At 40.9% G+C, this 24,474-nt stretch overlaps 1 protein-coding gene across 2 annotated transcripts in view; it reads left to right on the top strand.

The window, feature by feature from the left end:
- The first annotated feature begins 4,818 nt into the window (after nt 1-4,818).
- Nucleotides 4,819-24,474, top strand: part of arhgef16 (Rho guanine nucleotide exchange factor (GEF) 16) — a 72,392-nt gene continuing 52,736 nt past the window's right edge. Inside the window, exons 1-4 of one of the 2 annotated variants that reach the window (XM_028807440.2) lie at nt 4,819-5,080; nt 10,421-11,092; nt 12,114-12,162; nt 12,646-12,818. In XM_028807440.2, the coding sequence (XP_028663273.1) occupies nt 10,514-11,092; nt 12,114-12,162; nt 12,646-12,818 (801 nt within the window). In that variant the 5' untranslated portion in view covers nt 4,819-5,080; nt 10,421-10,513. Of the gene's footprint in view, nt 5,081-10,376; nt 11,093-12,113; nt 12,163-12,645; nt 12,819-24,474 lie in introns of both variants that reach the window. The other variant, XM_028807439.2, reaches the window with a different exon arrangement.

Below are 24,474 nucleotides of genomic sequence, written 5' to 3'. Positions count from 1 at the left end.
ATTACTATACTGAAGCTTCTCCAAGCAATAACCGATGCATCTATCCACAACTAGAAAGAAAAAAACTACAAATGAACAATATGGAAGGATGAATATTTCTTTTTTTTTTTCATTCCAGCTGTATCAGGCAATATTACATAGCAAGACATGGGAAAAAAAAAAAGAAAGTCTGAAACACATGAGGGCTTCAACAGTCTTCATGCCGGGATTTGTGTGCCTGCCCTTTTGTGCTATCATGCTGTGGTCTTTTATCCTCTCTACTCATAGCAAGTAGGAATATAGTGTATACAATTGATGGAAAAACTCAGTTGTGCTTTATTAAAATAACTTCAGATTTCAAACATACTGTATCCATACTGTTTGAAGAAACAAAAATGTGTGGATGTCATTGGAAAGGAGATCTTGTGGAGGCAGGGAACAAGATAAAAATAAATAAAAATAAAAACAGGATGCACCTCCTTTTGTTCAGAGTGCCTCTGGAAAATACACATGCACACTGTGCTTTACATTATTTCTACTTACACAAATCATTAAAACCATCTCATAAATATTTCAAGTTATCTTTTGACCACCAGAATTAGTCATTGGTCATTGAAAGTTTGTGTTGCTGAAAGCAGTCTATGTATAAGGAGGAAGTAATGAAAATATTGAAAAGACATGCTGCTATAAATTCTGTGAATTTTCTCTAGTCTTAATTTGAATACACATATCATTGCTATATCCATGGCAAATAACTCAATTTGTTCAGCTGGAAATGGACATAGCATGGTATATAACATAAGTGGCTTGTCATACCATCCATACACAGTATTGCAGCATACATTGTAATGAAATAACCAACAGACCTTGGTGTGTGTAGATGCTGACCCTTACCACGTGCACATCACAGAGTATTGTGTAGTTTGGCCTTACAAACCAGTTTGTATCTCATAAAATGAATTTATAGACATGGAAATTGTAATTTGATTAACTCACTAATGAAAATCACTGGGTCAGTGCACACCTTAATGGGCTGTTGTCTTGTGCTGGATGGCTTCCCCACCTTAGGCCATTGCTGCCAGTCCCTAGGACCCTAAAATGGATAGGTGGATACAGAAAATGAATGGATGGATGGATTTTATGTATCAATTTGATGTGTTTTTATGGAAGTACAAAGAGGGGACTTTACTATTTAATTAGAAACATGTAGAGGTCAATGCTATAGCTGTAAATTGTGCTAAAAGATAGATGAAATACTGTGCTGAACAGTGCTATATTTAAAAATGCTTATTTGCATCCATATTAGAGTAGCAATGTGTTACATATTAATTAGCACATGCAAGTAAGAATTTCATCGTACCCAATATAAGTGATAATAGTGACCTTTATATAAACCTTTATATTATATTTAAAAACACACACACCTGTTGTTAAATACATATTTCTGGTCCTCATTTCCCCTACAAATTAGAGTATGGCACACCTAGTAAAAGTACTCCCAATCAATATCCCAATCAATAACATTTTAGATATTTACAAAGGTAATCTATAATTTGTATTTTACTTGTATCTAAATGTAACAATTTTTGACAACACAGAAGATGGCGCAATTTCTGCACATTTATATTTCTAAACTATTATTTTAAAAATAGAAACATAGGTGATAAATTGAAACAAAACTAAGTATTATGTTAGGTTTGTTCAGGTACTCTGTAAATGTATGATAATTATGTACTTCGTGTAAAGTGGAAATTGCAACCATTTCTGATCACAGCATAAGTCACTTGTTTGTGAGTCAGTAATGTAGTAATAGTCATGCTTTGGAAATTGTGTCTTACATAGTTAAAAATAGCTGAAAGATGTGCTGGAGTGCAGCTTATTTGAACAATGTATCACTCAACAGAAATAGCATGATCTTGATCTCCCACATTTTCATATAAAGTATTTAGACCTGTTCAATTTATGAACACTTTACTGTGTTGTTGACTTAATTTTAAATTGATAACATTGTCCATCAATCTACACTTAATAACCCATAATGACAAAGTGAAAGTATTTTTCCAGAAACATGAGCAAATTTATACAAAACAAAATCAAAATTTGAAATTCTTCATTCATATAATTATTTACTCTCCTATGTCAGTACTTTGATAAAGTCCATTGGCTGCAACTACAGCTTTGTGTGTTTTTGGGAAACTTTCTACAAGCTTGACACAACTGGATTTGGACAGTTTGTCCCTTTCTTCCTGGCAGATCCTCTCAAGCTCTATTTGATTGATTAGGAAGTGTCTTTAAATTGCTCAGGTCTATTCACAGATGTTACATGGGGTTTATGTCTGGGCCACTCAAGTACATCAAGAGACTTGTCCTGAAGTCACTCCAGCATTGTTGTGCTGAAAGGAAAACCATCATCGATTTCTGAGGTCACATGAATGCTGGAACAGGTTTTCTTCAAGAACCAAACTTTATTTGACTGTATTCCATCAATTCTGACCAGTCTACATGTCCCTGCTGCTGAGAATCACCCCTAAAGCACAATGCTGCAATCAACATGCTTCACTATAAAGATGGTATTTGACAGGTGATGAGAAGTGCCGGTCTTTGCCAGACAATGCTTGTAGTTCTGGCAATACATTTCAATATTTGTCTGATTAGGACAGAGAATCTTTTTACTCTGTTCTCAGAGTCCTTTATATGCCTTTTACTCAAGAATGGCTTTGTCTAGCCACTCTACCATAAACTCCTGATTGATGGAGTACTACTGAGATAGTCATCCTTTTCAACAGGTTCTCCTGTTTTAGCAGAGGACTTCTGAAGCATACCCGAGTAATCACAAACCAAATGCCCCAAACACTAGGGTGACCTGAAATGGAGGGAACTACAGTATATATAAAATATATTGTAATTTTTACATGGTAAAGCTAAAATGTATAAGAAATACTCTTTAATAAAATAGAATGTGCATTTTTAATCACATGTGAATTGTCTGATTACAAATTTAAAACTGGAGCACAGGGAAAAATCAAGGAAAAATATATTTTTATGAATTGTTATGGGAGGGATGTATTTTTAGATTACACATGCTGACACTTCACGTTATTTTCAAACTGATTATCATGCTAAATGTACCATGTAAATATGCAAAAAATGTCTTAATGGCTACTTTAAGTAGGAAAGTTTAACAGGAGTGCTAGTCTCTGTTGTTTATGCTGTAGATTGACTATAATTACAGCCGAATTTAGAATATGTATAGCAACTCTTTCAGAATAGGCGCCCTGCCCGGGGTTTCTTCCTGCCTTGCGCCATGTGTTGGCTGGGATTGGCTCCAGCAGACCCCCGTGACCCTGTGTTCGGATTCAGCGGGTTGGAAAATGGATCGATAAAAAAACCTGAAAGAATTTGTCTGTTTTTCGGCCCCAAACACAATTAGGACAAGTATAGGCAGGAGGAATTTTGTGTTTAAAAACAGATATTTATCTTTCTTTATCAAATTCTTAAAAATACAAAATATTTTTACATAATTTAATGGAAATCCTGGATTGCACATAGTTGGCCAAAACTTTTTTGAGAATGGTGAAGTAGATGGATTACCTATTTTCCTTCTTCCTCCAGTTTTTTCAGCGATAGACTAGCCAATGAGACACAGGTTCAGAGCCTGCCGTATGTTGCATATACTGTACAGTTATGTAAATGCACAATTTAAAAAAAAAAAGGTTTGAACCATATTCGTCTGAGCAATGCTATGGGAAGCTGCAGTTTTCAGAGAGTAGATTCAACAGTAGCTTTAAAAATGAAAATATTTTATTGTTGAAATATGTATTTTTAGTATCTTTGCTATTTTTGATCATGTGTGTACAGTTAATGTGAAATTAACTTTTGATGTAGCTGATGGTAAACGAATTGACACAAAACTCGCTTACTACTGCGAAACGTGACTATGGAAATCTAGTACCGGACACAGAATTCCGCCTTACCGTACAAAGTGTGAACCAAATAATACGGGCAAAGCAAAATACTCTTTCTGTAGGACTTTGTTTCGAAATGATTTCGTGATACAGGGATGTTCCCTTAAATTACTAAATAACCTTAAACACAAAATCAGTGTGGGAGTTTGCAATGTAATGGGTTATGGGGCTTGTCACTCCGTTCTTATGGATTAAAAAAATTTCTGGAATAGTCTCCTGTGGTAATAGGGAATAAAAGTATTGGAATACGGATAATGGGTACATTGAGAATACAACTAAATACTTACAACATACGAGTTTATCCTGACTGTAGTCACTGTGCACGAAATCTCGTGCATAATAGTACCTATAATTCCGCAAACTGTGAACTTAACTATTTCAACACACTTTGGTAAATTTAATAATAATAATTTGCATTCATATAGCGATGGCATTTCTAAAAAAGACGTATTTAGAATTCGCGCCATAACAAATAGTAAGAAATATTCAAAAATTATAACTATTGGTTACTGTTTCATTATATACTTTTAACCGATCATAACAAAAGCATTAAAGCAATTATTGGAACATTTAGCAGATATGTGCCAATTTTATGTAATGCGATAATACGTATTAAATTATACTTCTTTTTACCATAAAAATGCTAACTACAATATGGAAGAAAGTTAATTTGCTTAAAAAATGTCAACGCAATAAAGCATTGGTGAATTCATAGTTAAAGTTTCGACATACTTTCATGATAAGTGAACCTTTAAAATTGCTCCTCCAGCCTCCCTTCAAAACTGTCCATTATGAAAGTGAGCGACGTACTGAGACGCCCCGCCTTTTTTAAGTCAACCAATCACGGTAATCGACTGTGCGAGTGGCCCATCGAAATTTGAAGAGTTGTATGTAGTGGACGACGCTCAGGTTGGCCCGATGCGCACTTTGATTTTCCCGCTATTACGTAATTTTCGTTTTCGCGCCTGTGCGCTGGCGTTAGCGCGAGAAGCACAATCTGCCTTTACCTGCGAAGCGCACACCTATGCTGACGTGACTACACGAGAACGCGCACAGCCTGCTAGTCTCTCTCTGATAGGAACCGCCCGCCCCTAATGAGTTCAAGGCAGCCTGCTTGAGTGACCCAACTACAAAAGGTAAAGTAAAGTTAGTTTACTTACAACAGCCGTTAGCGAAGAATGGTTAGATAGTTTAAAGTGAAGACGAAAGGTTCCAGGAAGGTTCTCTCATATAAAAATGCGCTGACACCTTGACCGCCTAGCTTTCACTTCGTGTGTTTGCTTTGAGGGAGCTGCTCTGTTCTGTTTACTCTTGCACAATCCGACCTGTTTAAACGAGTGTGTTTACAGTGATTTCAACCTCAGACAACTTTTTCTGTGGACATACCGTGTTTTGGTTTGCACATTGATAGTTAACGAGACAATCGCGTCTGTTTTAGATTACAAAAAATATTTCGAAAAACTTTTGATCATTGTTACCTACACTTGCATATTTGGTTGCTTCGTTTTCAGGACGGCATTTGACACATTCACACCGATTACTTAATCTCTTGCGCGAAAATGAAACTTCACTTGTTCGGAATCTGGACTTCGTTCTTAGTGAGAAAACAGCTGCACCGGTATGCGCATCTCTGAAATCCCACTGTGTATCAACCTAAAGACCACAGGTCCGCCCCTTTGCCCAGCTGTCTTTCTGTTATGACGTCTGTGCAGATTCAATTGCGTTTTGAGCTCAGCCTTTTCAGTGAACATTCAAACTATTTTCGGAGGACAACACGCTTTGCCATTTTTTTCCCGCGAAACGTTGGAAAAATACATTTCGCGCAGCCTCTGCACAAACACAATTCTGTTATCTGTAGTGAGAAGTGGGAAGCAAGCTACTTTTCCTATAGCCTGTCTGCAGTACATGTCAGAATGATCCTATGTGTTGTGCAGTGTTCTACTTATCATATGAATACTTCGTACTAAAGGATGTCCAGCCATATGAGTTGCAATGAATTAGTTTCTTTTCTCTTTTCTTTTTTTTAATGTTTAGAAGCAACCCATACTGAGATGAGCAGCAGGGTGGTGCAGTGGCTAGTTTTACTGTTTCAAATGTCCTGAATCCATTATTCAGTTGTTCCATTTGTGAAGTCTACATGAATGCCAGGGTAGATTTTACCTCTGAGGACTTGCTGGTTGGGTTAATTGGGTCTGTGTGAGTGTGTGTCTTAGTGGGCCTTGTGATGGACTAGTTTCTTGTCTAGAGCTGCCTTTTTCCTGTGCTGTACCTGTTGCTGCTGAGATACACTTCTGTTCCCAATCACCCTGAATTGAATTAAGCGAGTTTAAGAATGTTATTCTTAAACATTATTTTATATGGTGCGTATTACTGTATCATGGGGGTCCACCACAAAGTTACATTATTACAAGAATGCAGATCATAATAAATACATTTTAAAATGTATATAAGTCAACGTTGTTGTTCTCTATGTTTTTGTAATTGCTTTAAACATTAGAGACTGCTCAAAGTGCATGTGGAATGTTCTGTCTTTTCATAATATAGTATGGCAACTTGTTAAAAAACTTAAGTAAAAAAATAAAACTACAGGCTCTTATTTTACATAATTGTGGTCAGAGATGCTTTGTATCATACAGGAAACCATACAGTTCTAGGGGCCTGGGTTGACTGCCAGGCCTGTCTATAGCCTGTTTGAAGTTTTCACATTTTTCCAGTAGCTATGTGAGTTTTCTCCCAGTGCTCTAGTTTCATCACACCTTCCAAAAATATTAGTAAACTATGAGGCTGCTTGTTCAGTTCTCCCCATCAATGTGCTATGTGACCTAGAGAAATTTCCTTAGTTTACCAGATGTTATAAGCTGTACTTTATATCCTGGAAAGTTGAAAGTCATCTAAAATGCTATAAGTACTGACTATACTGTAATATGCTTTGTTTGTGACTATATTTGTTCTAGAGATTTTTGACTATGCATTATTTTACTAATGAGCTTATTAATTAGAGCTTGTGTACCTGCTTTGGTGCATGTCTTTATCTGATGTGCTATAAATTCATACCTCATTTTTCATCAGTTTAAAATGTTGTTTATACTGTGTCTTTTATAGAAAACTCTTTCCTTAAAACTAGCAATTCAGAATATTTGGGAATGATGCATAACATACAGCATATTTATAATCAAAACATGGGTAAGTTAGGATAATTCTTTTGCGACTACACTTGCATGAGTAGGAATTTTAATGAGTTGCACTATGGTCACATCCCAATTCTTGGCTACTATAACTCAATGCCTGGTGGTCTTAGTTTAGTGAGCAGTCAGAATTGATGCTGAAGTGTTGCTAATTTCTCATATCTGTGAATTAATCAAATAATTGGATAGATTGTATTGTGTATTAAATTCTTTATTTGACTACAATTTAGAGGTAAATGGATAGAGCAAATTAGTGAAATTCTAATGTAAAGTCATTGTCATTCATTTCTTGAATGTTTAAGCACTGTATACTTAGAAAAGCCACATTTTTCATACTGCATGAGCATGGGCCACACCTTGTGAAAGTGAAATTGACACTGAGTAGTTGTTCAGGGTATTGTCATGTCAGAAGCTGCCAGTGTGTTTCTGTCCGATTAAGGTTTTGTGTGTGTGCGGATTTATATAGATATCTTTTCCTTGTGAAATCATCTGATCTTTGGTCTTGTGGGTTGTGTAATGTCTTTTTTAAAACCATAGACAGGTATAAGGAAAGTGCTAGCAGTCAACAGAAAGTGAATGTTAGCAGATAACAAGCCAGCCTGAATTTTCTGATAAGGCACTTCACGCCTTGTCATTGAACTCTTTTGAATGGTGAAGACATGAGTGGACCAGTTGTGCTGTTTTGAAGTCATGTTTGTTAATGTTTTTTTGTTACTAGTATAGATTATGAAAGTTATGGTAGATAGGACAAGATAAATTCTAAACTGCATTTTATCCACAGAAACCACTTTACTGAAGACAGTTGGGTGTTTGCTAGAATGTATTGCCTGCTCTTGGTGAGGAGCACAGTCGCAGAACAAAGTAGTCTGTATTATAAGTGTCAATGATAGATCGGCCATCTATCTCTGTGAAGTAGATTATGTGTGTTTTGCTTTATCTATTGTCTCCCCTTGAATTGCTGTTTCCAAGATTTTTTTTTCTTTTTTTATTGGTGATTTCTTTTTGTCCTCTTAAGGAGTCGAGGCTGGGGGCTGTCAAAAAATGCAGCCTGTTAAAGCTCATTAATGAATTCTTAATCAGGTTTTGGGCTATACAAGAAATATATTGTTGTTGTTATGTTCTGTGAACAAGAATTTAGGATAATGGCTTATGCATTTTATCATATACTTGTATACCTCCTAGTTTTGACAGTAAGACCTCTCAATGCCTTCCTTCTAGAGTTCATCAAGATAACATGCAAAGAATCATAACTAGCAGCGCTGCTGGTTCAACATTTGTCCATTTTCTCATACACTTCTCATGTCATTGAATTGCCTATCTCTAGCAGTTCTAAATCATACCAGTGTAAGAGTGGGTGTGCTTGAGAGTGTTTGCGAAAGGCAGGCACCCTATCCAACTTTATTATTCTAATCTCCTTTTGTTCTGTGATAGTGTCTTCCTGCGACCCTAAAGTAGATTAAATAGGATTTAATGTGGATGAATGTAAGAATATACCCATGGCTCACTCACCTTTCTCTTAAACACACCAGGTGATCAACTACACATGCTTAGGTATGTCTGCTGTATTGTTTGTGTGTGTGTGTGTGTAAGGTGTTTATGCTGTGATAGACTTTCACCCTGTCCAGTGGTGTTCCAGCCTTGCACCTTTTGTTTGCCCAGATAGGTGTGAGACCCTGCCCTGGATAAGATGGTTATGAACATGGGTGGGTGTATAGATGAATTCATACCCCCTGATGTTAATGTTGGTAATGCAAAGCAGTATCTCATACATGCTCTGTAGTTTAATGACAGCTTGAAATGCACCCGAGGCTCCATTTCTCCCTTAAAATTAAGAATGGAATAATTTATCAAAATTCTTAGGCCTAATGCAGTGTCAGATTAATTCCTGTAGGCAGCATGGAAATGTACAGTCATGCGCTGATTTACGGCTGACTGAGGTGGGGCTATTTGTACTTGCAGCCAATGTTCCCACTATTTTATTTAATTTTTTTTTTTAACTGGGTATGGATAAAAGACGATCTGGCTGGTATAATCAATTTCTTCAGTTTCACTACACTAGCTTTCCCCTATGAAGTATCAATCGATCACTGCTTCCTACCTGTGGTGTTTTGTGAGCACGGCTGGGCGGTACTTCCAAACTACTGTGCGGGATGGTGAGTGAACAGCATAACAGCTGAGTGACAGTTCAAAAGTGCTGTGCAGCACCCTGAAAAAGGGCAACCAAGACTCAAATAATTGGTTTGTGCTACTTCGTACCGTTGACCCACACCAGACCCTCAATTGCAATGACCTACTCACTTTGTGATTGAAATGTAGCCAATTTCAAATTTGACCAAGTGGCCGTTCTAAACGAAGTTGCAAGTCAGAATGCATGACTGTATTGCTATCTGTTTGTGCACCTGGATGTTTGCTCTGATACCTGGTTTCTCATACAGTGTGCTTCTGACACTGTCTTTCTGTCAAGTTCCCTTCATTAGGTTTGCTAGACATAGCAACACAAAAATAATCTTGCTGCACGAAGGAAAGCGCTATGCTTTGTAAATGAGTTTTTTAAATATTATTTGTTTGTTTTTTTCTTGCAGAATAGGTACTTCATTAGTTACTATTTGTTGCTTTTTTATACCCTACAAGCATTAGATATTGATGCACTCCTGTTCTCTTATTACGGATTTTTGGTGATTTATCTTCAATTTTATTTACTTGTGTAAAATATTTTTCAGTTATGAACAGACATGGAAGAGCACAACAGGAATGAACATTGTTCATTATTCATTCATTCTCCAAAGTTGTCAAGTCTAGGAACCATCTGTAAATAATCCATCGGTGAAACTGTCACACGCTTCTCTACACTTGCACACAGAGAAGCAATCTAGAGTTACTAATCCATCTAGCCTGCAAATATTTCGTATTTGGAAGTTAACCAGAGTTTGTTGAAAGCATACACAAATTCATGGAGAACCAATACAGTCCAATCAGAATAGTGATCAGTCTTAGATTTGAAGCAGTGACATAGTAGTATAACCTTTTTTTTCCAGTTGATGCTATATTTCTTTATTTTACAATGCTGTTGTGAAGTATGGGTTAAAGTGAATTTGTGGTTTGTGGTTTTGTGGCCTTTACACATAATTGCCTTGTACTTTGAATTTTTTTCTCAGTTCACATCCAGTAAATGGAATAATAATAATTCAAAAGAATATTACAGGTGTATAGCATATACAAGTTTTAATTTCAGTTTTTCATGTTACAGATAAAGACTTTCCATATTCAGCCTTGGTTTCATGTCTGTTGCAGCTCTTCTAATGGTGAGGCATTTATGTTGAGTAAGAAAGTATCTCTAAACAGACACGGACATTGCAAATAAGGAGTAGGAAGCTGTGTCAGACCATGTCGCAGAGGCACTCCGATGGTTCAATTGGGGACCAGGCCCCTCTTCTGCTGGAAAGCAAATTTGCATCTGATCTTCATTTAGAAACACAGACTGATGCACCTTCTAAATCAGCCTTAAGGTCAAAGCAAAAATCTGTGGGATCAACTTTGAAAGTTGACCATCCTACATCACAGACCTCTCCTAGTACTGGTGAGAATGATAAGAAAGTTGTCTTGAGTACTGATAGTCAAGCAGCATTACGGCGTGGCACTCAGCAGCTTATCCCAAAGAACCTGGCTGTGGCTAGTCGGCCAAAACATCGCTACCATACAACTGTAGTGACAATGCCAGTTCCAGAAAGAGAGCTGGAGAAAGATAAGCGAGTTTCTGCCCCTGACCTTGCTTGGGAGGACCATTTCCATGAGGATATGGAGGAGGAAGGAGGCATGCTAAAAAGGAACCTTCGTAACCAGTCCTATCGTGCAGCAGTGAAATTCTTTGACTGTGGAGATAAAGATGCAATGAAGCTGAACACCTCACTAAAGCCAGTTACAGAGGAGAAGGCTGCTTCACCACAGGTGTCATCCAAATCCAAAGTAAGGTTACTTTTCAGGTTTCTCTACAGCCAAGTTCTTGCTATATCTGTTGACTAACCAAAGTAAAATGGCATTGCCCAGATATACATAAACTGGGGAGATCTGTCCTTTGGAAATTCAAAATGGCTAAACACAACCCACAATGTGACAGAAAGAATACTCTTAGATAAAAGCTGTAATCCAGTGAGACCATGAAACAGTTACGTGTGGTCTGACAAGATTGTGCTGCGGCTGCTACAAACTTTGTGAGTGCTGAAGGTGTCTCCCATCAGCCTCTGTGCACTTCTGCTGATGTGATTCAAATAGTAGCCCCCATGTTGGTGCTGGTTGTGGAGTTGCCCCCCTCCCATTATAAACCGTCTCCCTGATATGACACACAACCTGTATTTCAAGTTTAAAATTGTGAAAATCCGTTCCATTTTTGTGTGATTGGTAAACAAACAAATGTTTTTAAACCGCTTAATTAAATACATGCTTGCCTTCCTGCTGTGGAAGAGATCCATAACAACAAATGGTCTCTGTTGGCAGAGTAGGCTGATGCCCCATTACTAATTTGTGAGCGAGTACCTAGAATTTCTGATTCTTTCTCCAGAGCAATTGTTGCTCATGAGCAACGGTAAAGGCAGGTTTCCCAGTTCCTTCTCCCAGGGGAGTATCCAGATTCTGTGATCCACTGCAGAGTGATCATTGCTAATTTATTTTTTGGGCCAATAAGCATAGCACATTACAGTATTGTGCTTAAGCCCAGTGACCACAATCACCGCATGTTCTGTCTTTTAGTCCCAACTGGTGAATGAATTGGAAAAATAGTTTGGATTTACTTAGGAAACAGCAAATACCCTTAAGTGTCAGTCTACCTCCTTATATGTGAATGATATTAAATAGTTCACTTGCTAAAATATTATTTAATTATGATTATTACTATTATTGTTGAATCAAGTCCAAAATTCTAAAAGTTAAGATCAAGAAAGTTTGATTAAAGATATCGGCATCAAATTAACTGTCTTCTTATTTTATGCAGAAAGCTCTGACAAGGAAGAGGAATGCAAAGCATGGCTCCTTCAAAGACGGTATGTCATCTTGCTGTCTAGCTGCAATTTTACTCTGCCTGCTGGTTGTGTATCCTTCACAGGTTGCAGCCGTTGCCCAGATACACAGGTAGTGGTAGACATAGGCTTCCCATGTTTGTTTGCAGGTGAGCACGTGAGCATTTGTCAGTAGCCTGATTTTAATAAGAAACAGGTTTTGACTCTACCATGTCAAATTCTGAAAGCAGGTGCCAATTCTCTTTAGCTCATAACTGGAGATAAGCAGTGGGTAGAGACAGGGATTTTAAGACGGAGCTTGACTGCCTTGCTTCTAAACCCTAAAATTCGCCAGATCAATGGATTTAAATCGTGGTGAAGATAGTCTGATTGTGGGGGTATTCCGCCGGCTTTCCTTGGCTGGTAGCTCACGCTGGCCACTTTTGGAGAGAGTTGGAGGTTCAGCAGGGGAAGAGAGTTTCCTGTCAGAGACAATTGCTAACTTCCTGACCTGGTTTCTTTCTGCAGAACCACGATTGTATCAGGAGATCCGAGAACGAGGTTTGCATGCAAGCAGCTGTCAGGATGCAGATGATGACCTGTTGGATGACTTTGTACATGTTGAGCACCCTGAACCAGATGAAGGCATTGTTGTCAAGAGCTACAGGCCTGCACATATCACTTGGAGCCAGCTACCCCAGGTATGCCAGAGAGTACTGAGAACCTGGAATAATTGAATACTACATCCATTATTTTATTGTGGTGCTGATATGAAGCTTTTTATTTGCATATTAGAAATTGGGTACGGGGATGGAGTAAGAGTTTTTTGCAGCTTGTCAAGTTACATCTGTTTACTATTTAACTGCTGTTTGGTTTTCACGTGACTGATTTTTGAATCATTGTTTGCAGGGGTAATGGCTCATCTTTTGCCAAAGTAGGTTTAAACTTAATTTGCTTTCTTCTCGGCTTTGATTTATAATGTGTTATATATTAGTGTTGTAATTTTAATCTTAAAATTATGTCAAGCATTAATTTAAAATATATTGTTTTTTACTGCTAGTATTAATCACTATTGTTCTAAAAGTACAACAACTTTGTGAAAACTTTACATAATATCCACTACAATTGCATTGCCTGGAAAGAACAGCAAAACCTTTTCTAATAATTATTACTTATTAATCAAATGCATTAATCAGGGGAATATGCAATAAACCAACATACAGTATATACAGTATGTTTGAGTACGTGACAAGTTTACAGTCTCATGAAAAAAATGGTAAATCTTTGACAAAGTCCACAAGATTGAGCTTTGCAAATGTCAGCTCTAATTGACTAATAAAAAATAGCTTAATACATCAAGGGCATAGTGGATTCAGTATAGTTACTCTCTGGAACAGATAAGATCTTTGTTCAATTCATCCATCCATCCATTTTCCAACCCGCTGAATCCGAACACAGGGTCACGGGGATCTGCTGGAGCCAATCCCAGCCAACACAGGGCACAAGGCAGGAACCAATCCCGGGCAGGGTGCCAACCCACCGCAGTGTTCATTTTTTTTTTATTTTTTATAACTAGTTCTATGCAAAAAGAAGAGTAACACATATATTGTACATTGTCAATTTTAATTTGCAGTTTTGTCTCTCTAACATTTAAGTAATCTTTAAAAAAAATTAAGAAGTTAGTTTCCTATTCAGTTACTAGTACAGAACTCTTCAACTTTCACATTTGGACAGTGCTTAATGCGGGAACAAGTTGCTGGCAGCACTCTTCCATTCGATAAAAGTGCGTGGGTGGTGGGAACTGGAGGGTGGCCGATAGTTGTAGTGTCGAGCACTTTAATAACATTCTGGATAATTGGAGGGAAACCCCATGAATCAGTGTGCCGTAGTTTAGCACGTGGAGGTCTGCTCAACCTTCGAAGGTATGCTTCCCCAGACCATCACTGACCCACTTCCAAACTGGTCATGCTGGATGATGTTACAGGCTGCATAACGTTCACCATAGCATCTTCAGACTCTCATGCCTGACGCATGTTCTCAGTGTGAACCTGCTCTCAACTGTGAAGAGAACAGGGTGCCAATGGTGGAGCTGCCCATTATGTATTCTGTTGTGAATGCCAATCGAGCTACACGATGATGGGCTGTGAGCATAGATCCCACTACAGGGTGTCAAGCCCTCATGCTACCCTCATTGAGTCTGTTTGACAGTTTGGTCAGAAATATGCACACCAGTTACCAGCAAGAGGTCATTTTGTAGGGCTCTGGCAGTGCTCTTTCCTGTTCTTCCTTGCACAAAGCAGCAGATTCAGTCCTGCTGCTGTGGTGATGCCCTTCTACAGCCCTGTCCAGCTCTCCTTTTGTAATGACCCATTTTCTTGTATCTCCTCCAAGCTATAGAGACTGTGCTGGGTGACACAGAAAACCTTCTTACGATGGCACATAATGTGCCATCCTAGAGGAGCCAGGCTACCTGTGCAACCTCAGTTGGCTGCAGGTACTACCTCATGCTACCAGTAGGGACACTAGCAAAATGCAAAACTAGAGAAGAATCAGTCCAGAAGGATAAGGAGAGAGCAGTTGTCTGTGGCCGCCACCTTCAAAACCATTCCCTTTTTCGGGGTTGTCTTGCTGTTGCGTCTATAGTATACCTGTTGTCACTTTCATTTGCACCAAAGTAGGGGAAGTTTGATAATCCCTGCAGCTTAATTGACTTGGTGTTAGACTGTGATGATTGTGTTCCCTTAATTTTTTGAGCAGTAGATTTTTGCTGTACGTGTGAATGAAGTGTTTTTAAACTGAAATCTACAGTGCATCCGGAAAGTATTCGCAGCGCATTTCTTTTTTTACATTATGTTATGTTACAGCCTTATTCCAAAATGGATTAAATTAATTTTTTTCCTCCGAATTCTACACACAACACCCCATAATGATAACATGAAAAAAGTTTACTTGAGGATTTTGCAAATTTATAAAAAATAAAAAAACTGAGAAATCACATGTACATAAGTATTCACAGCCTTTGCTCAATACTTTGTCGATGCACCTTTGGCAGCAATTACATCCTCAAGTCTTTTTAAATATGATGCCACAAGCTTGGCACACCTATCCTTGGCCAGTTTCGCCCATTCCTCTTTGCAGCACCTCTCAAGCTCCATCAGGATGGATGGGAAGCGTCGGTGCACAGCCATTTTAAGATCTCTCCAGAGGTGTTCAATCGGATTCAAGTCTGGGCTCTGGCTGGGCCACTCAAGGACATTCACAGAGTTGTCCTGAAGCCACTCCTTTGATATCTTGGCTGTGTGCTTAGGGTCGTTGTCCTGCTGAAAGATGAACCGTCGCCCCAGTCTGAGGTCAAGAGCACTCTGGAGCAGGTTTTCATCCAGGATGTCTCTGTACATTGCTGCAGTGATCGTTCCCTTTATCCTGACTAGTCTCCCAGTCTCTGCCACTGAAAAACATCCCCACAGCATGATGCTGCCACCTCCATGCTTCACTGTAAGGATGGTATTGGCCTGGTGATGAGCGGTGCCTGGTTTCCTCCAAACATGACACCTGGCATTCACACCAAAGAGTTCAATCTTTGTCTCATCAGACCAGAGAATTTTCTTTCTCATGGTCTGAGAGTCCTTCAGGTGCCTTTTGGCAAACTGCAGGCGAGCTGCCATGTGCCTTTTACTAAGGAGTGGCTTCTGTCTGGTCACTCTACCATACAGGCCTGATTGGTGGATTGCTGCAGAGATGGTTGTCCTTCTGGAAGGTTCTCCTCTCTCCACCAAAGACCTCTGGAGCTCTAACAGAGTGACCAACGGGTTCTTGGTCACCTCCCTGACTAAGGCCCTTCTCCCCCGATCACTCGGTTTAGATGGCCGGCCAGCCCTAAGAAGAGTCCTGGTGGTTTCGAACTTCTTCCACTTACGGATGATGGAGGTCACTGTGCTCATTGGGACCTTCAAAGCAGCAGAAATTTTTCTGTAACCTTCCCCAGATTTGTGCCTCGAGACAATCCTGTCTCGGAGGTCTACAGACAATTCCTTTGACTTCATGCTTGGTTTGTGCTCTGACATGAACTGTCAACTGTGGGACCTTATATAGACAGGTGTGTGCCTTTCCAAATCATGTCCAATCAACTGAATTCAGCACAGGTGGACTCCAATTAAGCTGCAGAAACATCTCAAGGATGATCAAGGGAAACAGGATGCACCTGAGCTCAATTTTGAGCTTCATGGCAAAGGCTGTGAATACTTATGTACATGTGCTTTCTCAATTTTTTTATTTTTAATAAATTTGCAAAAACCTCAAACTTTTTTTAACGTTGTCATTATGGGGTGTTGTGTGTAGAATTCTGAGGAAAAAAATGAATTTAATCCATTTTGGAATAAGGCTGTAACATAACAAAATGTGGAAAAAGTGATGCACTGTGAATACTTTAAGGATGCACTGTATACATATTCCTCACTTTGAGAATGCCTTCTTAATAGGTTTTGTGAAGAAAGAGGGCTAGAAATTTGGAGCATTTTCGTCTGCTTTCTGGAAGAATAGTTGTGTACTTGTGACAAGCTTTCCAAATGAAAACCTCGCCCTGTGTTTCTATATCCATAAACTGGCCCAACTTGATTTGCTAGTTGTCACAGGGAAAATAGAAAGAGTAACAGCATTTTTTTGGTGGTTTGCAATAGCTTTGAATTTGTTTTACATAGCAGGATCTTTTTCTGCGCTTTTTTGAACAACAAAATGAAGCTCGAATATGGTTACCTGAAAATGAATATTTTCCTTTTACTTGCTCATGATTACCTATCTTTTTAAAGTGTTTGTTCAGATTAGCTATTGATTGTTTGGAGTTTTGTTTCATAGACGACAGCATTTTTTCCTGATGTCTGTCAGTGATTGTATTTATGCTTTGCAAATAAGAAATCCATCCATCCATTATCCAACCCGCTATATCCTAACTACAGTGTCACAGGGGTCAGCTGGGGCCAATCCCAGCCAACACAGGGCACAAGGCAGGAACAAACCCCGGGCAGGGCACACACACACCAAGCACACACTAGGGAAAATTTAGGTTCGCCAGTTCAACTAACCTGCATGTCTTTGGACTGTGGGAGGAAACCGGAGCACCCGGAGGAAACCCACGCAGACACATGGAGAACCCGGGAAGCAAACCCAGGTTCACAACCCAAAAACATTTGGTTTAATTTAACTGGTGACTATAATTTGACCAACTGTGAATGATTGTGTGTGTCATACAGAGTTGTGTTTTTTTTTCTCTTAATTTGTCCCCAGTGCTGCAAAGGTAGTCTCTTGCTTTCTTATTTCAAGAAATGGATGGATACATCTTTATTATTATTACTCTGTCTGTGTCAGCTGATTTTTACTCCTGCTTAAAGGACTTTATGAAGCTTCTCAGCTAATATCTTTATTAAATTAAAGGATATGTTGGGTATTTTTCAAGTAAAATTACATTTTTCACAATCATGGTATATATTTGCTACATAAAATTATGTTCTAAAGAGAAGCTTTATTATACAGTAAATTTTAAAAATACTTGTTCTTGCTTTTTACAATGGAGCTCTATCAAATATGTCCCCTTTTTTAAGTGGAAAATGTTTTCAAACAAGAAAATGTGCCTTCTGCATTTATGATGCCTCCTTGTGATAATGGAAGGAAAATCAAAATAATCATTTTGTCACAGATTCGTGATTCTATTATTTAGAGGTAAGAATGTGATCCTTGCTCGGTTGTGTGCATGCAATATCCGTGGAGTTATGCCAACCCAACGCCAATCACTAAACTAACACCCCCGACCCCCCACATTGCATTATATATATATGGTTATTTAACATTGGTCACAAAGCAAGATGTACTGTGAGTGGCAACACAGTGAATCAAGCACTTAAAAGTTTTATTGTATGTTGTACACATAACAAATCTGAACTGAACTGGTTACACTGCGTTGTATTTTGAATAAAATCCTTAGACTTTTTAAAGAACCAAGGCACTTTTGCCATGTTGTGTTTTGCACACGCATGATCAAAAATAAATTAATAAATATGTAAAAGGCAGATTGAAACACCACAAAGCAATTACCCATTTTTTTAAATGCAAGATGAATTATTGCTGATGGTATAGTAATGAAAAAATAGAGCACATTGTTTTTGAGTGACTGGCATCTGAGTAAATTCATTGACCCTATCTATTAATATACGCAGACTCAATCTAGAACCTGTGTATATGTGTTTGTTTGGCCTGCATTGAACTGGTGCCCTTTCTGGAATTATTTTTTTTCCCCTGCCTTGCATCTGATGCTAGCTGGGCTAATCTCCAGCTGGACAGCGAAACCTGCCCTAAATAAGGGGGTTTAAGTAAATAAATGTATATGCAGGCCTTGATGTGGACAGTATGCACGGATACGCTGTACCTGTTTTCTCACGTTCAAGCACTTGATTTATGCCTATAATGTCTGTTAGATTCTTGTCACTTCATTGCCTGCTACAGAAGCTCTATATTCTGCCTGAAGCATACGTAGACTTTAACAATCGAGCCAGAGCAGGCAGCATCTTCCTTATAGTGAAAGAATATATGCGACCATAAGTGTGATTTCTGTTGAGGGTTCCACCATGCCCTCCCACAAACCCCCCACAGCTCTGACACTAGGGATCTTTGAATCCTGTAAATGCCAGAAGTGACTGTACTCCATTGGACCCTTGAGCAAGGCCCTTAACCTACAATTGCTTTGTGCAGGGTATGATGTTAATCTGCATCCAGCACTGCAAACAGGTCCTCCGAATACTGGGAAAACCTGGGGGTTGGTGGCAGGATTGGCACTCCAAACACCGTTTTTTGTTTTTTTTTTTATTATTATTATTTAAAAAAAAAAACTTCACACTATTCCAGTGTGTGGTGCTGAGGTGTCACCCACTGCACTTGGGTCCCAATCCAGGTGGTTCGTCATGTGGTGGGTGCAGCAACACATTATCAGCACATGTTCCCATCCTCTTTCTCTGTTATTATTGTATAAATGTCTATACAGCAGAGAGAGTAAGAGTGTTGCAGAGTAAGACGAACTGGGATGTTAGCAAAGACATGAGGCTCACAGTAGGTCTTTTCAAATAGCTGAATCTGTCAAAAATTAACATTGGAGCAAAGCTTACCAGTCCTATCTACTTAATTCTTCTAAAATAACATCCAAGTCTTGTTTTGAATGTCCATAATGTTATACTGTCTACTACACTACTTGGTTGCTTATTTCACGTGTCCAGAAAGTTTTCCTTCACCCAGAGAATCATAATGTTTGTATGAAATGTACCCTTAACAAGTTCCAACTGTATCCACATGTTCTTGATTAACTCATAAAGTAACAGTCTCAATCCACTGTACTCATTCCCTTTTCCTTTTACTTAAACTTAGTCTCAGCTGTTTTAAATCTTTCCTCATAACTCATTCCCTGTAGCCCTATAATCAGCCTAGTCGCTCTTCTCTGGACTTTTTCTTGCGCTGCTGTGTTCTTTTTGCAGCCTGGATACTCCAAATGATGTCTAACCGTGCGTTATAAAGGATTAGCATAGCCTCCTTTGACTTGTACACTACACATTGTGCTGTATAGCCTAAAATTCTGTTAGAATTCTTAATAGCTCTGAAACACTGCAAGGAGGTTGATAGTGACAAGACCTCTACGACTTCTAAATCCTCCTCATAAGGTGTATTTTCAATTCTCAGACCTCCCATTATGCATTCAAACCTAACGTTTTTACTTACTACGTCTAATGCTTTTCGTTAACTTACAATAAATTTCATCTGCCACAAATCTGCCCAAGCGTGTATGTGGTCAGAGTCCCTCTGTAGTGATTTAACAGATTCTAGATTATTTGCCAATCCTGATAGCTTGGTATCCTCTGCAAATGTAAGCATTCAGTCATTTTCCACCACCTATCTGAAAGCAGTTTACGGGGGCAGCAGTCTTGGCTATGAGGCTCAAATGTCCATTTCCACAACCACACTTGCCAACTCATACAATGGGATCCCAAGGCATCCCCAGGCCATCTGGGAGATATAATCCTCTCTGCAAGCCGTAGGTATTCCCTGGCATCTCCTCCCAGCTGGTTTTGCCCGTAAAAACTTCCTCAGTGAGGTGTCTGGGAGGAATCTGCATCAGGTACCTGAACCATCTCCATTGGCTTCTCTCAATGTTGAGGGTCAGCGGCACTACTCTGAGCTTCTCCCAGATGTCTGGGCTTCTCTCCCTATAGGGAGAGCCCCATCACCCAGTGGAGAAAGCTTACCGTATATACTCGCGGATAAGTCTGGAGTTGATTTTAACGTATAATTTCTGGTATTTTATAATGTTGGTCGTATAAGTCGAATGCGGAAAACTCACACTATTGGTCCCATAGATTATGATATGCTAATGCCCACCTGAGAGAGTAACCATGGAGCACACTGCCTTTTTTTTTTCCTATGTATTGTGCCTACGTGACCACACGGTAATACCCAAACTATTCCGAAGCAACGTTTGCACTGATTTGTGTTTTTTGTACCTCACACCCTCATGCACCTTTATCGTAAGAGCATCCCTTATCTATGATGGAGCGTTCGATCAGAAGAAAATATGAAGATGGTTTTAAATTAAATGTCTTTGAAGTAGCGAAAGAAATTAGTAAGTGCACTGCTGCAACAACTTCGATGCACTTGAGAAACTGATGCGAGATTGGAGGAGGCAAGAAGATGGTACAAAAAAAAAATAAGCATTGCATTTTTGAATGGGCGCATAAGGCGGAGTCTGATTTTATGAATGATTTTTCAGGTTTCAAGACCCGACTTATACGTAAATTATATGGTATTTCGACCTATTGTAAAAGTGATCTCATTCTTTCGGTCATTGCCCAAAGCTCATGAGGGTAGGAATATAGATCGACTGGTAAATTAAGAGCTTTGCCTTCTGACTCTGCTTCTTCTTCACTACTACAGATAAGTTATAGTGACCACATAATTGTGCTCACCACTTGTCTGTCAATCTCACTGTCCCTTTTACCCTCACTCATGAACAAGACACGAAGGTACAGTACTTAAACTCCTCTAAATGAGGAAGTAACTCACCTTCCACTCAGTGAATACAGACCACCTTTTTCCTACTGAGGGCCATGGCCTCAGAATTGGAGGTGTTGATCATCATCCCTGCTGCTTCACAATCAGTTGCAAACTGTTCCAATGCCTGTGGGTGTTCAAAACCCGATGAAGCCAATAGAAGTATGTCATCTACAAAAAGTGGTGACGCAATTCTAAGGCCACTGAACAGGACACCCTCCCTTCTCTACTGTGCCTTGATATCCTGTTCATGAAAATCACAAGCAAAGTAACAGACAAAGCATAGCCCTGACAGAGTCCCACACCCACTGGGAATGATGCTGATGTTGTTTGAGCTTGGAGATGGAGCTCTCACTGTGATTACACAGGAGCTAAATAGCCCTTATTAAAAGCCATTGACCCCATTACTTTCACAGCACCCTTCATAGATTCCCTGGAGGAACATGGTCATACTCCTTCTCTAAGTCCACAAAACATATGTAGACTGCTTAGGTGTACTCCCATGCCCTCTCCAAAATCCTCATGAAGGTAAAGAGCTGGTGCAGTTTTCCACAACTTTGAAGGAATCCTGAATCTGAGGTTCCATGACTGGGAGGAGTCTCCTTTCCAGTACTCTTAGCATAAGTTTTTCCAGGGAGGCTGAGAGTGTGATCCCGTAGTTGGAGTATACTCTCCAGTCCATCCATCTATCCATTACCCAACCCGCTATATCCTAATGCAGAGTCACAGGGGTTCAAGAAAAGCATTTTCGAAGGTTGGAATTAAGTGTTCTGGATAGAGGCTTCCCTCGAATGTTCAGTCCACCCTCACGGCTCATTTCAGCTTTCATGGTCATCTGCCGTTCTCGCCATCTGACCCAACTCGCCACCAGGTGGTTATCAGTTGACAGCTCTGCCCCTCTCTTCACCAAAGTGTCCAGAACATATGGCTGCAAATGTGATGAAATTAACTTCATCCATCCATCCATCCATTGTCTCCCGCTTATCCGAGGTCGGGTCGCGGGGGCAGCAGCTTGAGCAGAGATGCCCAGACTTCCCTCTCCTCGGCCACTTCTTCTAGCTTCTCCGGGAGAATCACAAGGCGTTCCCAGGCCAGTCGAGAGACATAGTCCCTCCAACGTGTCCTGGGTCTTCCCCGGGGCCTCCTCCCAGTTAGACGTGTCCGGAACACCTCACCAGGGAGGCGTCCAGGAGGCATCCTGATCAGATGCCCGAGCCACCTCATCTGACTCCTCTCGATGTGGAGGAGCAGCGGCTGTACTCTGAGCCCCTCCCGGATGACTGAGCTTCTCACCCTATCTTTAAGGGAGAGCCCAGACACCCTGCGGAGGAAACTCATTTCAGCCGCTTGTATTCGCGATCTCGTTCTTTCGGTCACTACCCATAGCTCATGACCATAGGTGAGGGTAGAAACATAGATCGACTGGTAAATTGAGAGCTTCGCCTTGTGGCTCAGCTCCTTTTTCACCACGACAGACTGATGCAATGCCCGCATTACTGCGGATGCCGCACCGATCCGCCTGTCGATCTCACGCTCCATTCTTCCCTCACTCGTGAACAAGACCCCGAGATACTTGAACTCCTCCACTTGGGGCAGGATCTCGCTACCAACTCTGAGAGGGTACTCCACCCTTTTCCGGCTGAGGACCATGGTCTCGGATTTGGAGGTGCTGATTCTCATCCCAGCCGCTTCACACTCGGCTGAGAACCGATCCAGAGAGAGCTGAAGATCACAGCCTGATGAAGCAAACAGGACAACATCATCTGCAAAAAGCAGTGACCCAATCCTGAGCCCAGCAAACCGGACCCCCTCAACGCCCTGGCTGCGCCTAGAAATTCTGTCCATAAAAGTTATGAACAGAATCGGTGACAAAGGGCAGCCCTGGCGGAGTCCAACTCTCACTGGAAACGGGTTCGACTTACTGCCGGCAATGCGGACCAGGCTCTGGCAACGATCGTACAGGGACCGAACAGCCCTTATCAGGGGGTCCGGTACCCCATACTCCCGGAGTACCCCCCACAGGATTCCCAGAGGGACACGGTCGAATGCCTTTTCCAAGTCCACAAAACACATGTAGACTGGTTGGGCAAACTCCCATGCACCCTCCAGGACCCTGCTAAGGGTATAGAGCTGGTCCACTGTTCCGCGACCAGGACGAAAACCACACTGTTCCTCCTGAATCCGAGGCTCGACTATCTGACGGACCCTCCTCTCCAGGACCCCTGAATAGACTTTTCCAGGGAGGCTGAGGAGTGTGATCCCTCTGTAGTTGGAACACACTCTCCGATCCCCCTTCTTAAAGAGGGGGACCACCACCCCGGTCTGCCAATCCAGAGGCACTGTCCCTGATGTCCATGTGATGTTGCAGAGGCGTGTCAACCAAGACAGTCCTACAACATCCAGAGCCTTGAGGAACTCCGGGCGTATCTCATCCACCCCTGGGGCCCTGCCACCAAGGAGTTTTTTGACCACCTCGGTGACCTCAGTCCCAGAGATGGGGGAGCCCACCTCTGAGTCCCTAGGCTCTGCTTCCTCATTGGAAGGCATGTTAATGGGATTGAGTAGGTCTTCGAAGTACTCCCCCCACCGACCCACAACGTCCCGAGTCGAGGTCAGCAGCACACCATCCCCACCATATACAGTGTTGACACTGCACTGCTTCCCCTTCCTGAGACGCCGGATGGTGGACCAGAATCTCCTCGAAGCCGTCCGAAAGTCGTTCTCCATGGCCTCCCCAAACTCCTCCCACGCCTGAGTTTTTGCCTCAGCAACCACCAAAGCCGCATTCCGCTTGGCCTGCCGATACCTATCAGCTGCCTCCAGGGTCCCACAGGACAAAAGGGACCGGTAGAACTCCTTCTTCTGCTTGACGGCATCCTTCACCGCCGGTGTCCACCAACGGGTTCGGGGATTGCCGCCACGACAGGCACCGACCACCTTACGGCCACAGCTCCGGTCAGCTGCCTCAACAATAGAGGCACAGAACATGGCCCATTCAGACTCAATGTCCCCCACCTCCCTCGGGATGTGGTTGAAGTTCTGCTGGAAGTGGGAGTTGAAGCTACTTCTGACAGGGGGCTCTGCCAGACGTTCCCAGCAGACCCTCACAACACGTTTGGGCCTACCACGCCTGACCGGCATCCTCCCCCACCATCGAAGCCAACTCACCACCAGGTGGTGATCAGTTGACAGCTCTGCCCCTCTCTTCACCCGAGTGTCCAAGACATGTGGCCGCAAGTCTGACGACACGACCACAAAGTCGATCATCGAACTGAGGCC

Source organism: Erpetoichthys calabaricus, chromosome 8 (assembly GCF_900747795.2).
Source record: "Erpetoichthys calabaricus chromosome 8, fErpCal1.3, whole genome shotgun sequence".
Lineage (NCBI taxonomy): Eukaryota > Metazoa > Chordata > Cladistia > Polypteriformes > Polypteridae > Erpetoichthys > Erpetoichthys calabaricus.
Note: the sequence above shows the minus strand (reverse complement) of the source record. Positions and strands in the feature narration are given on the sequence as shown.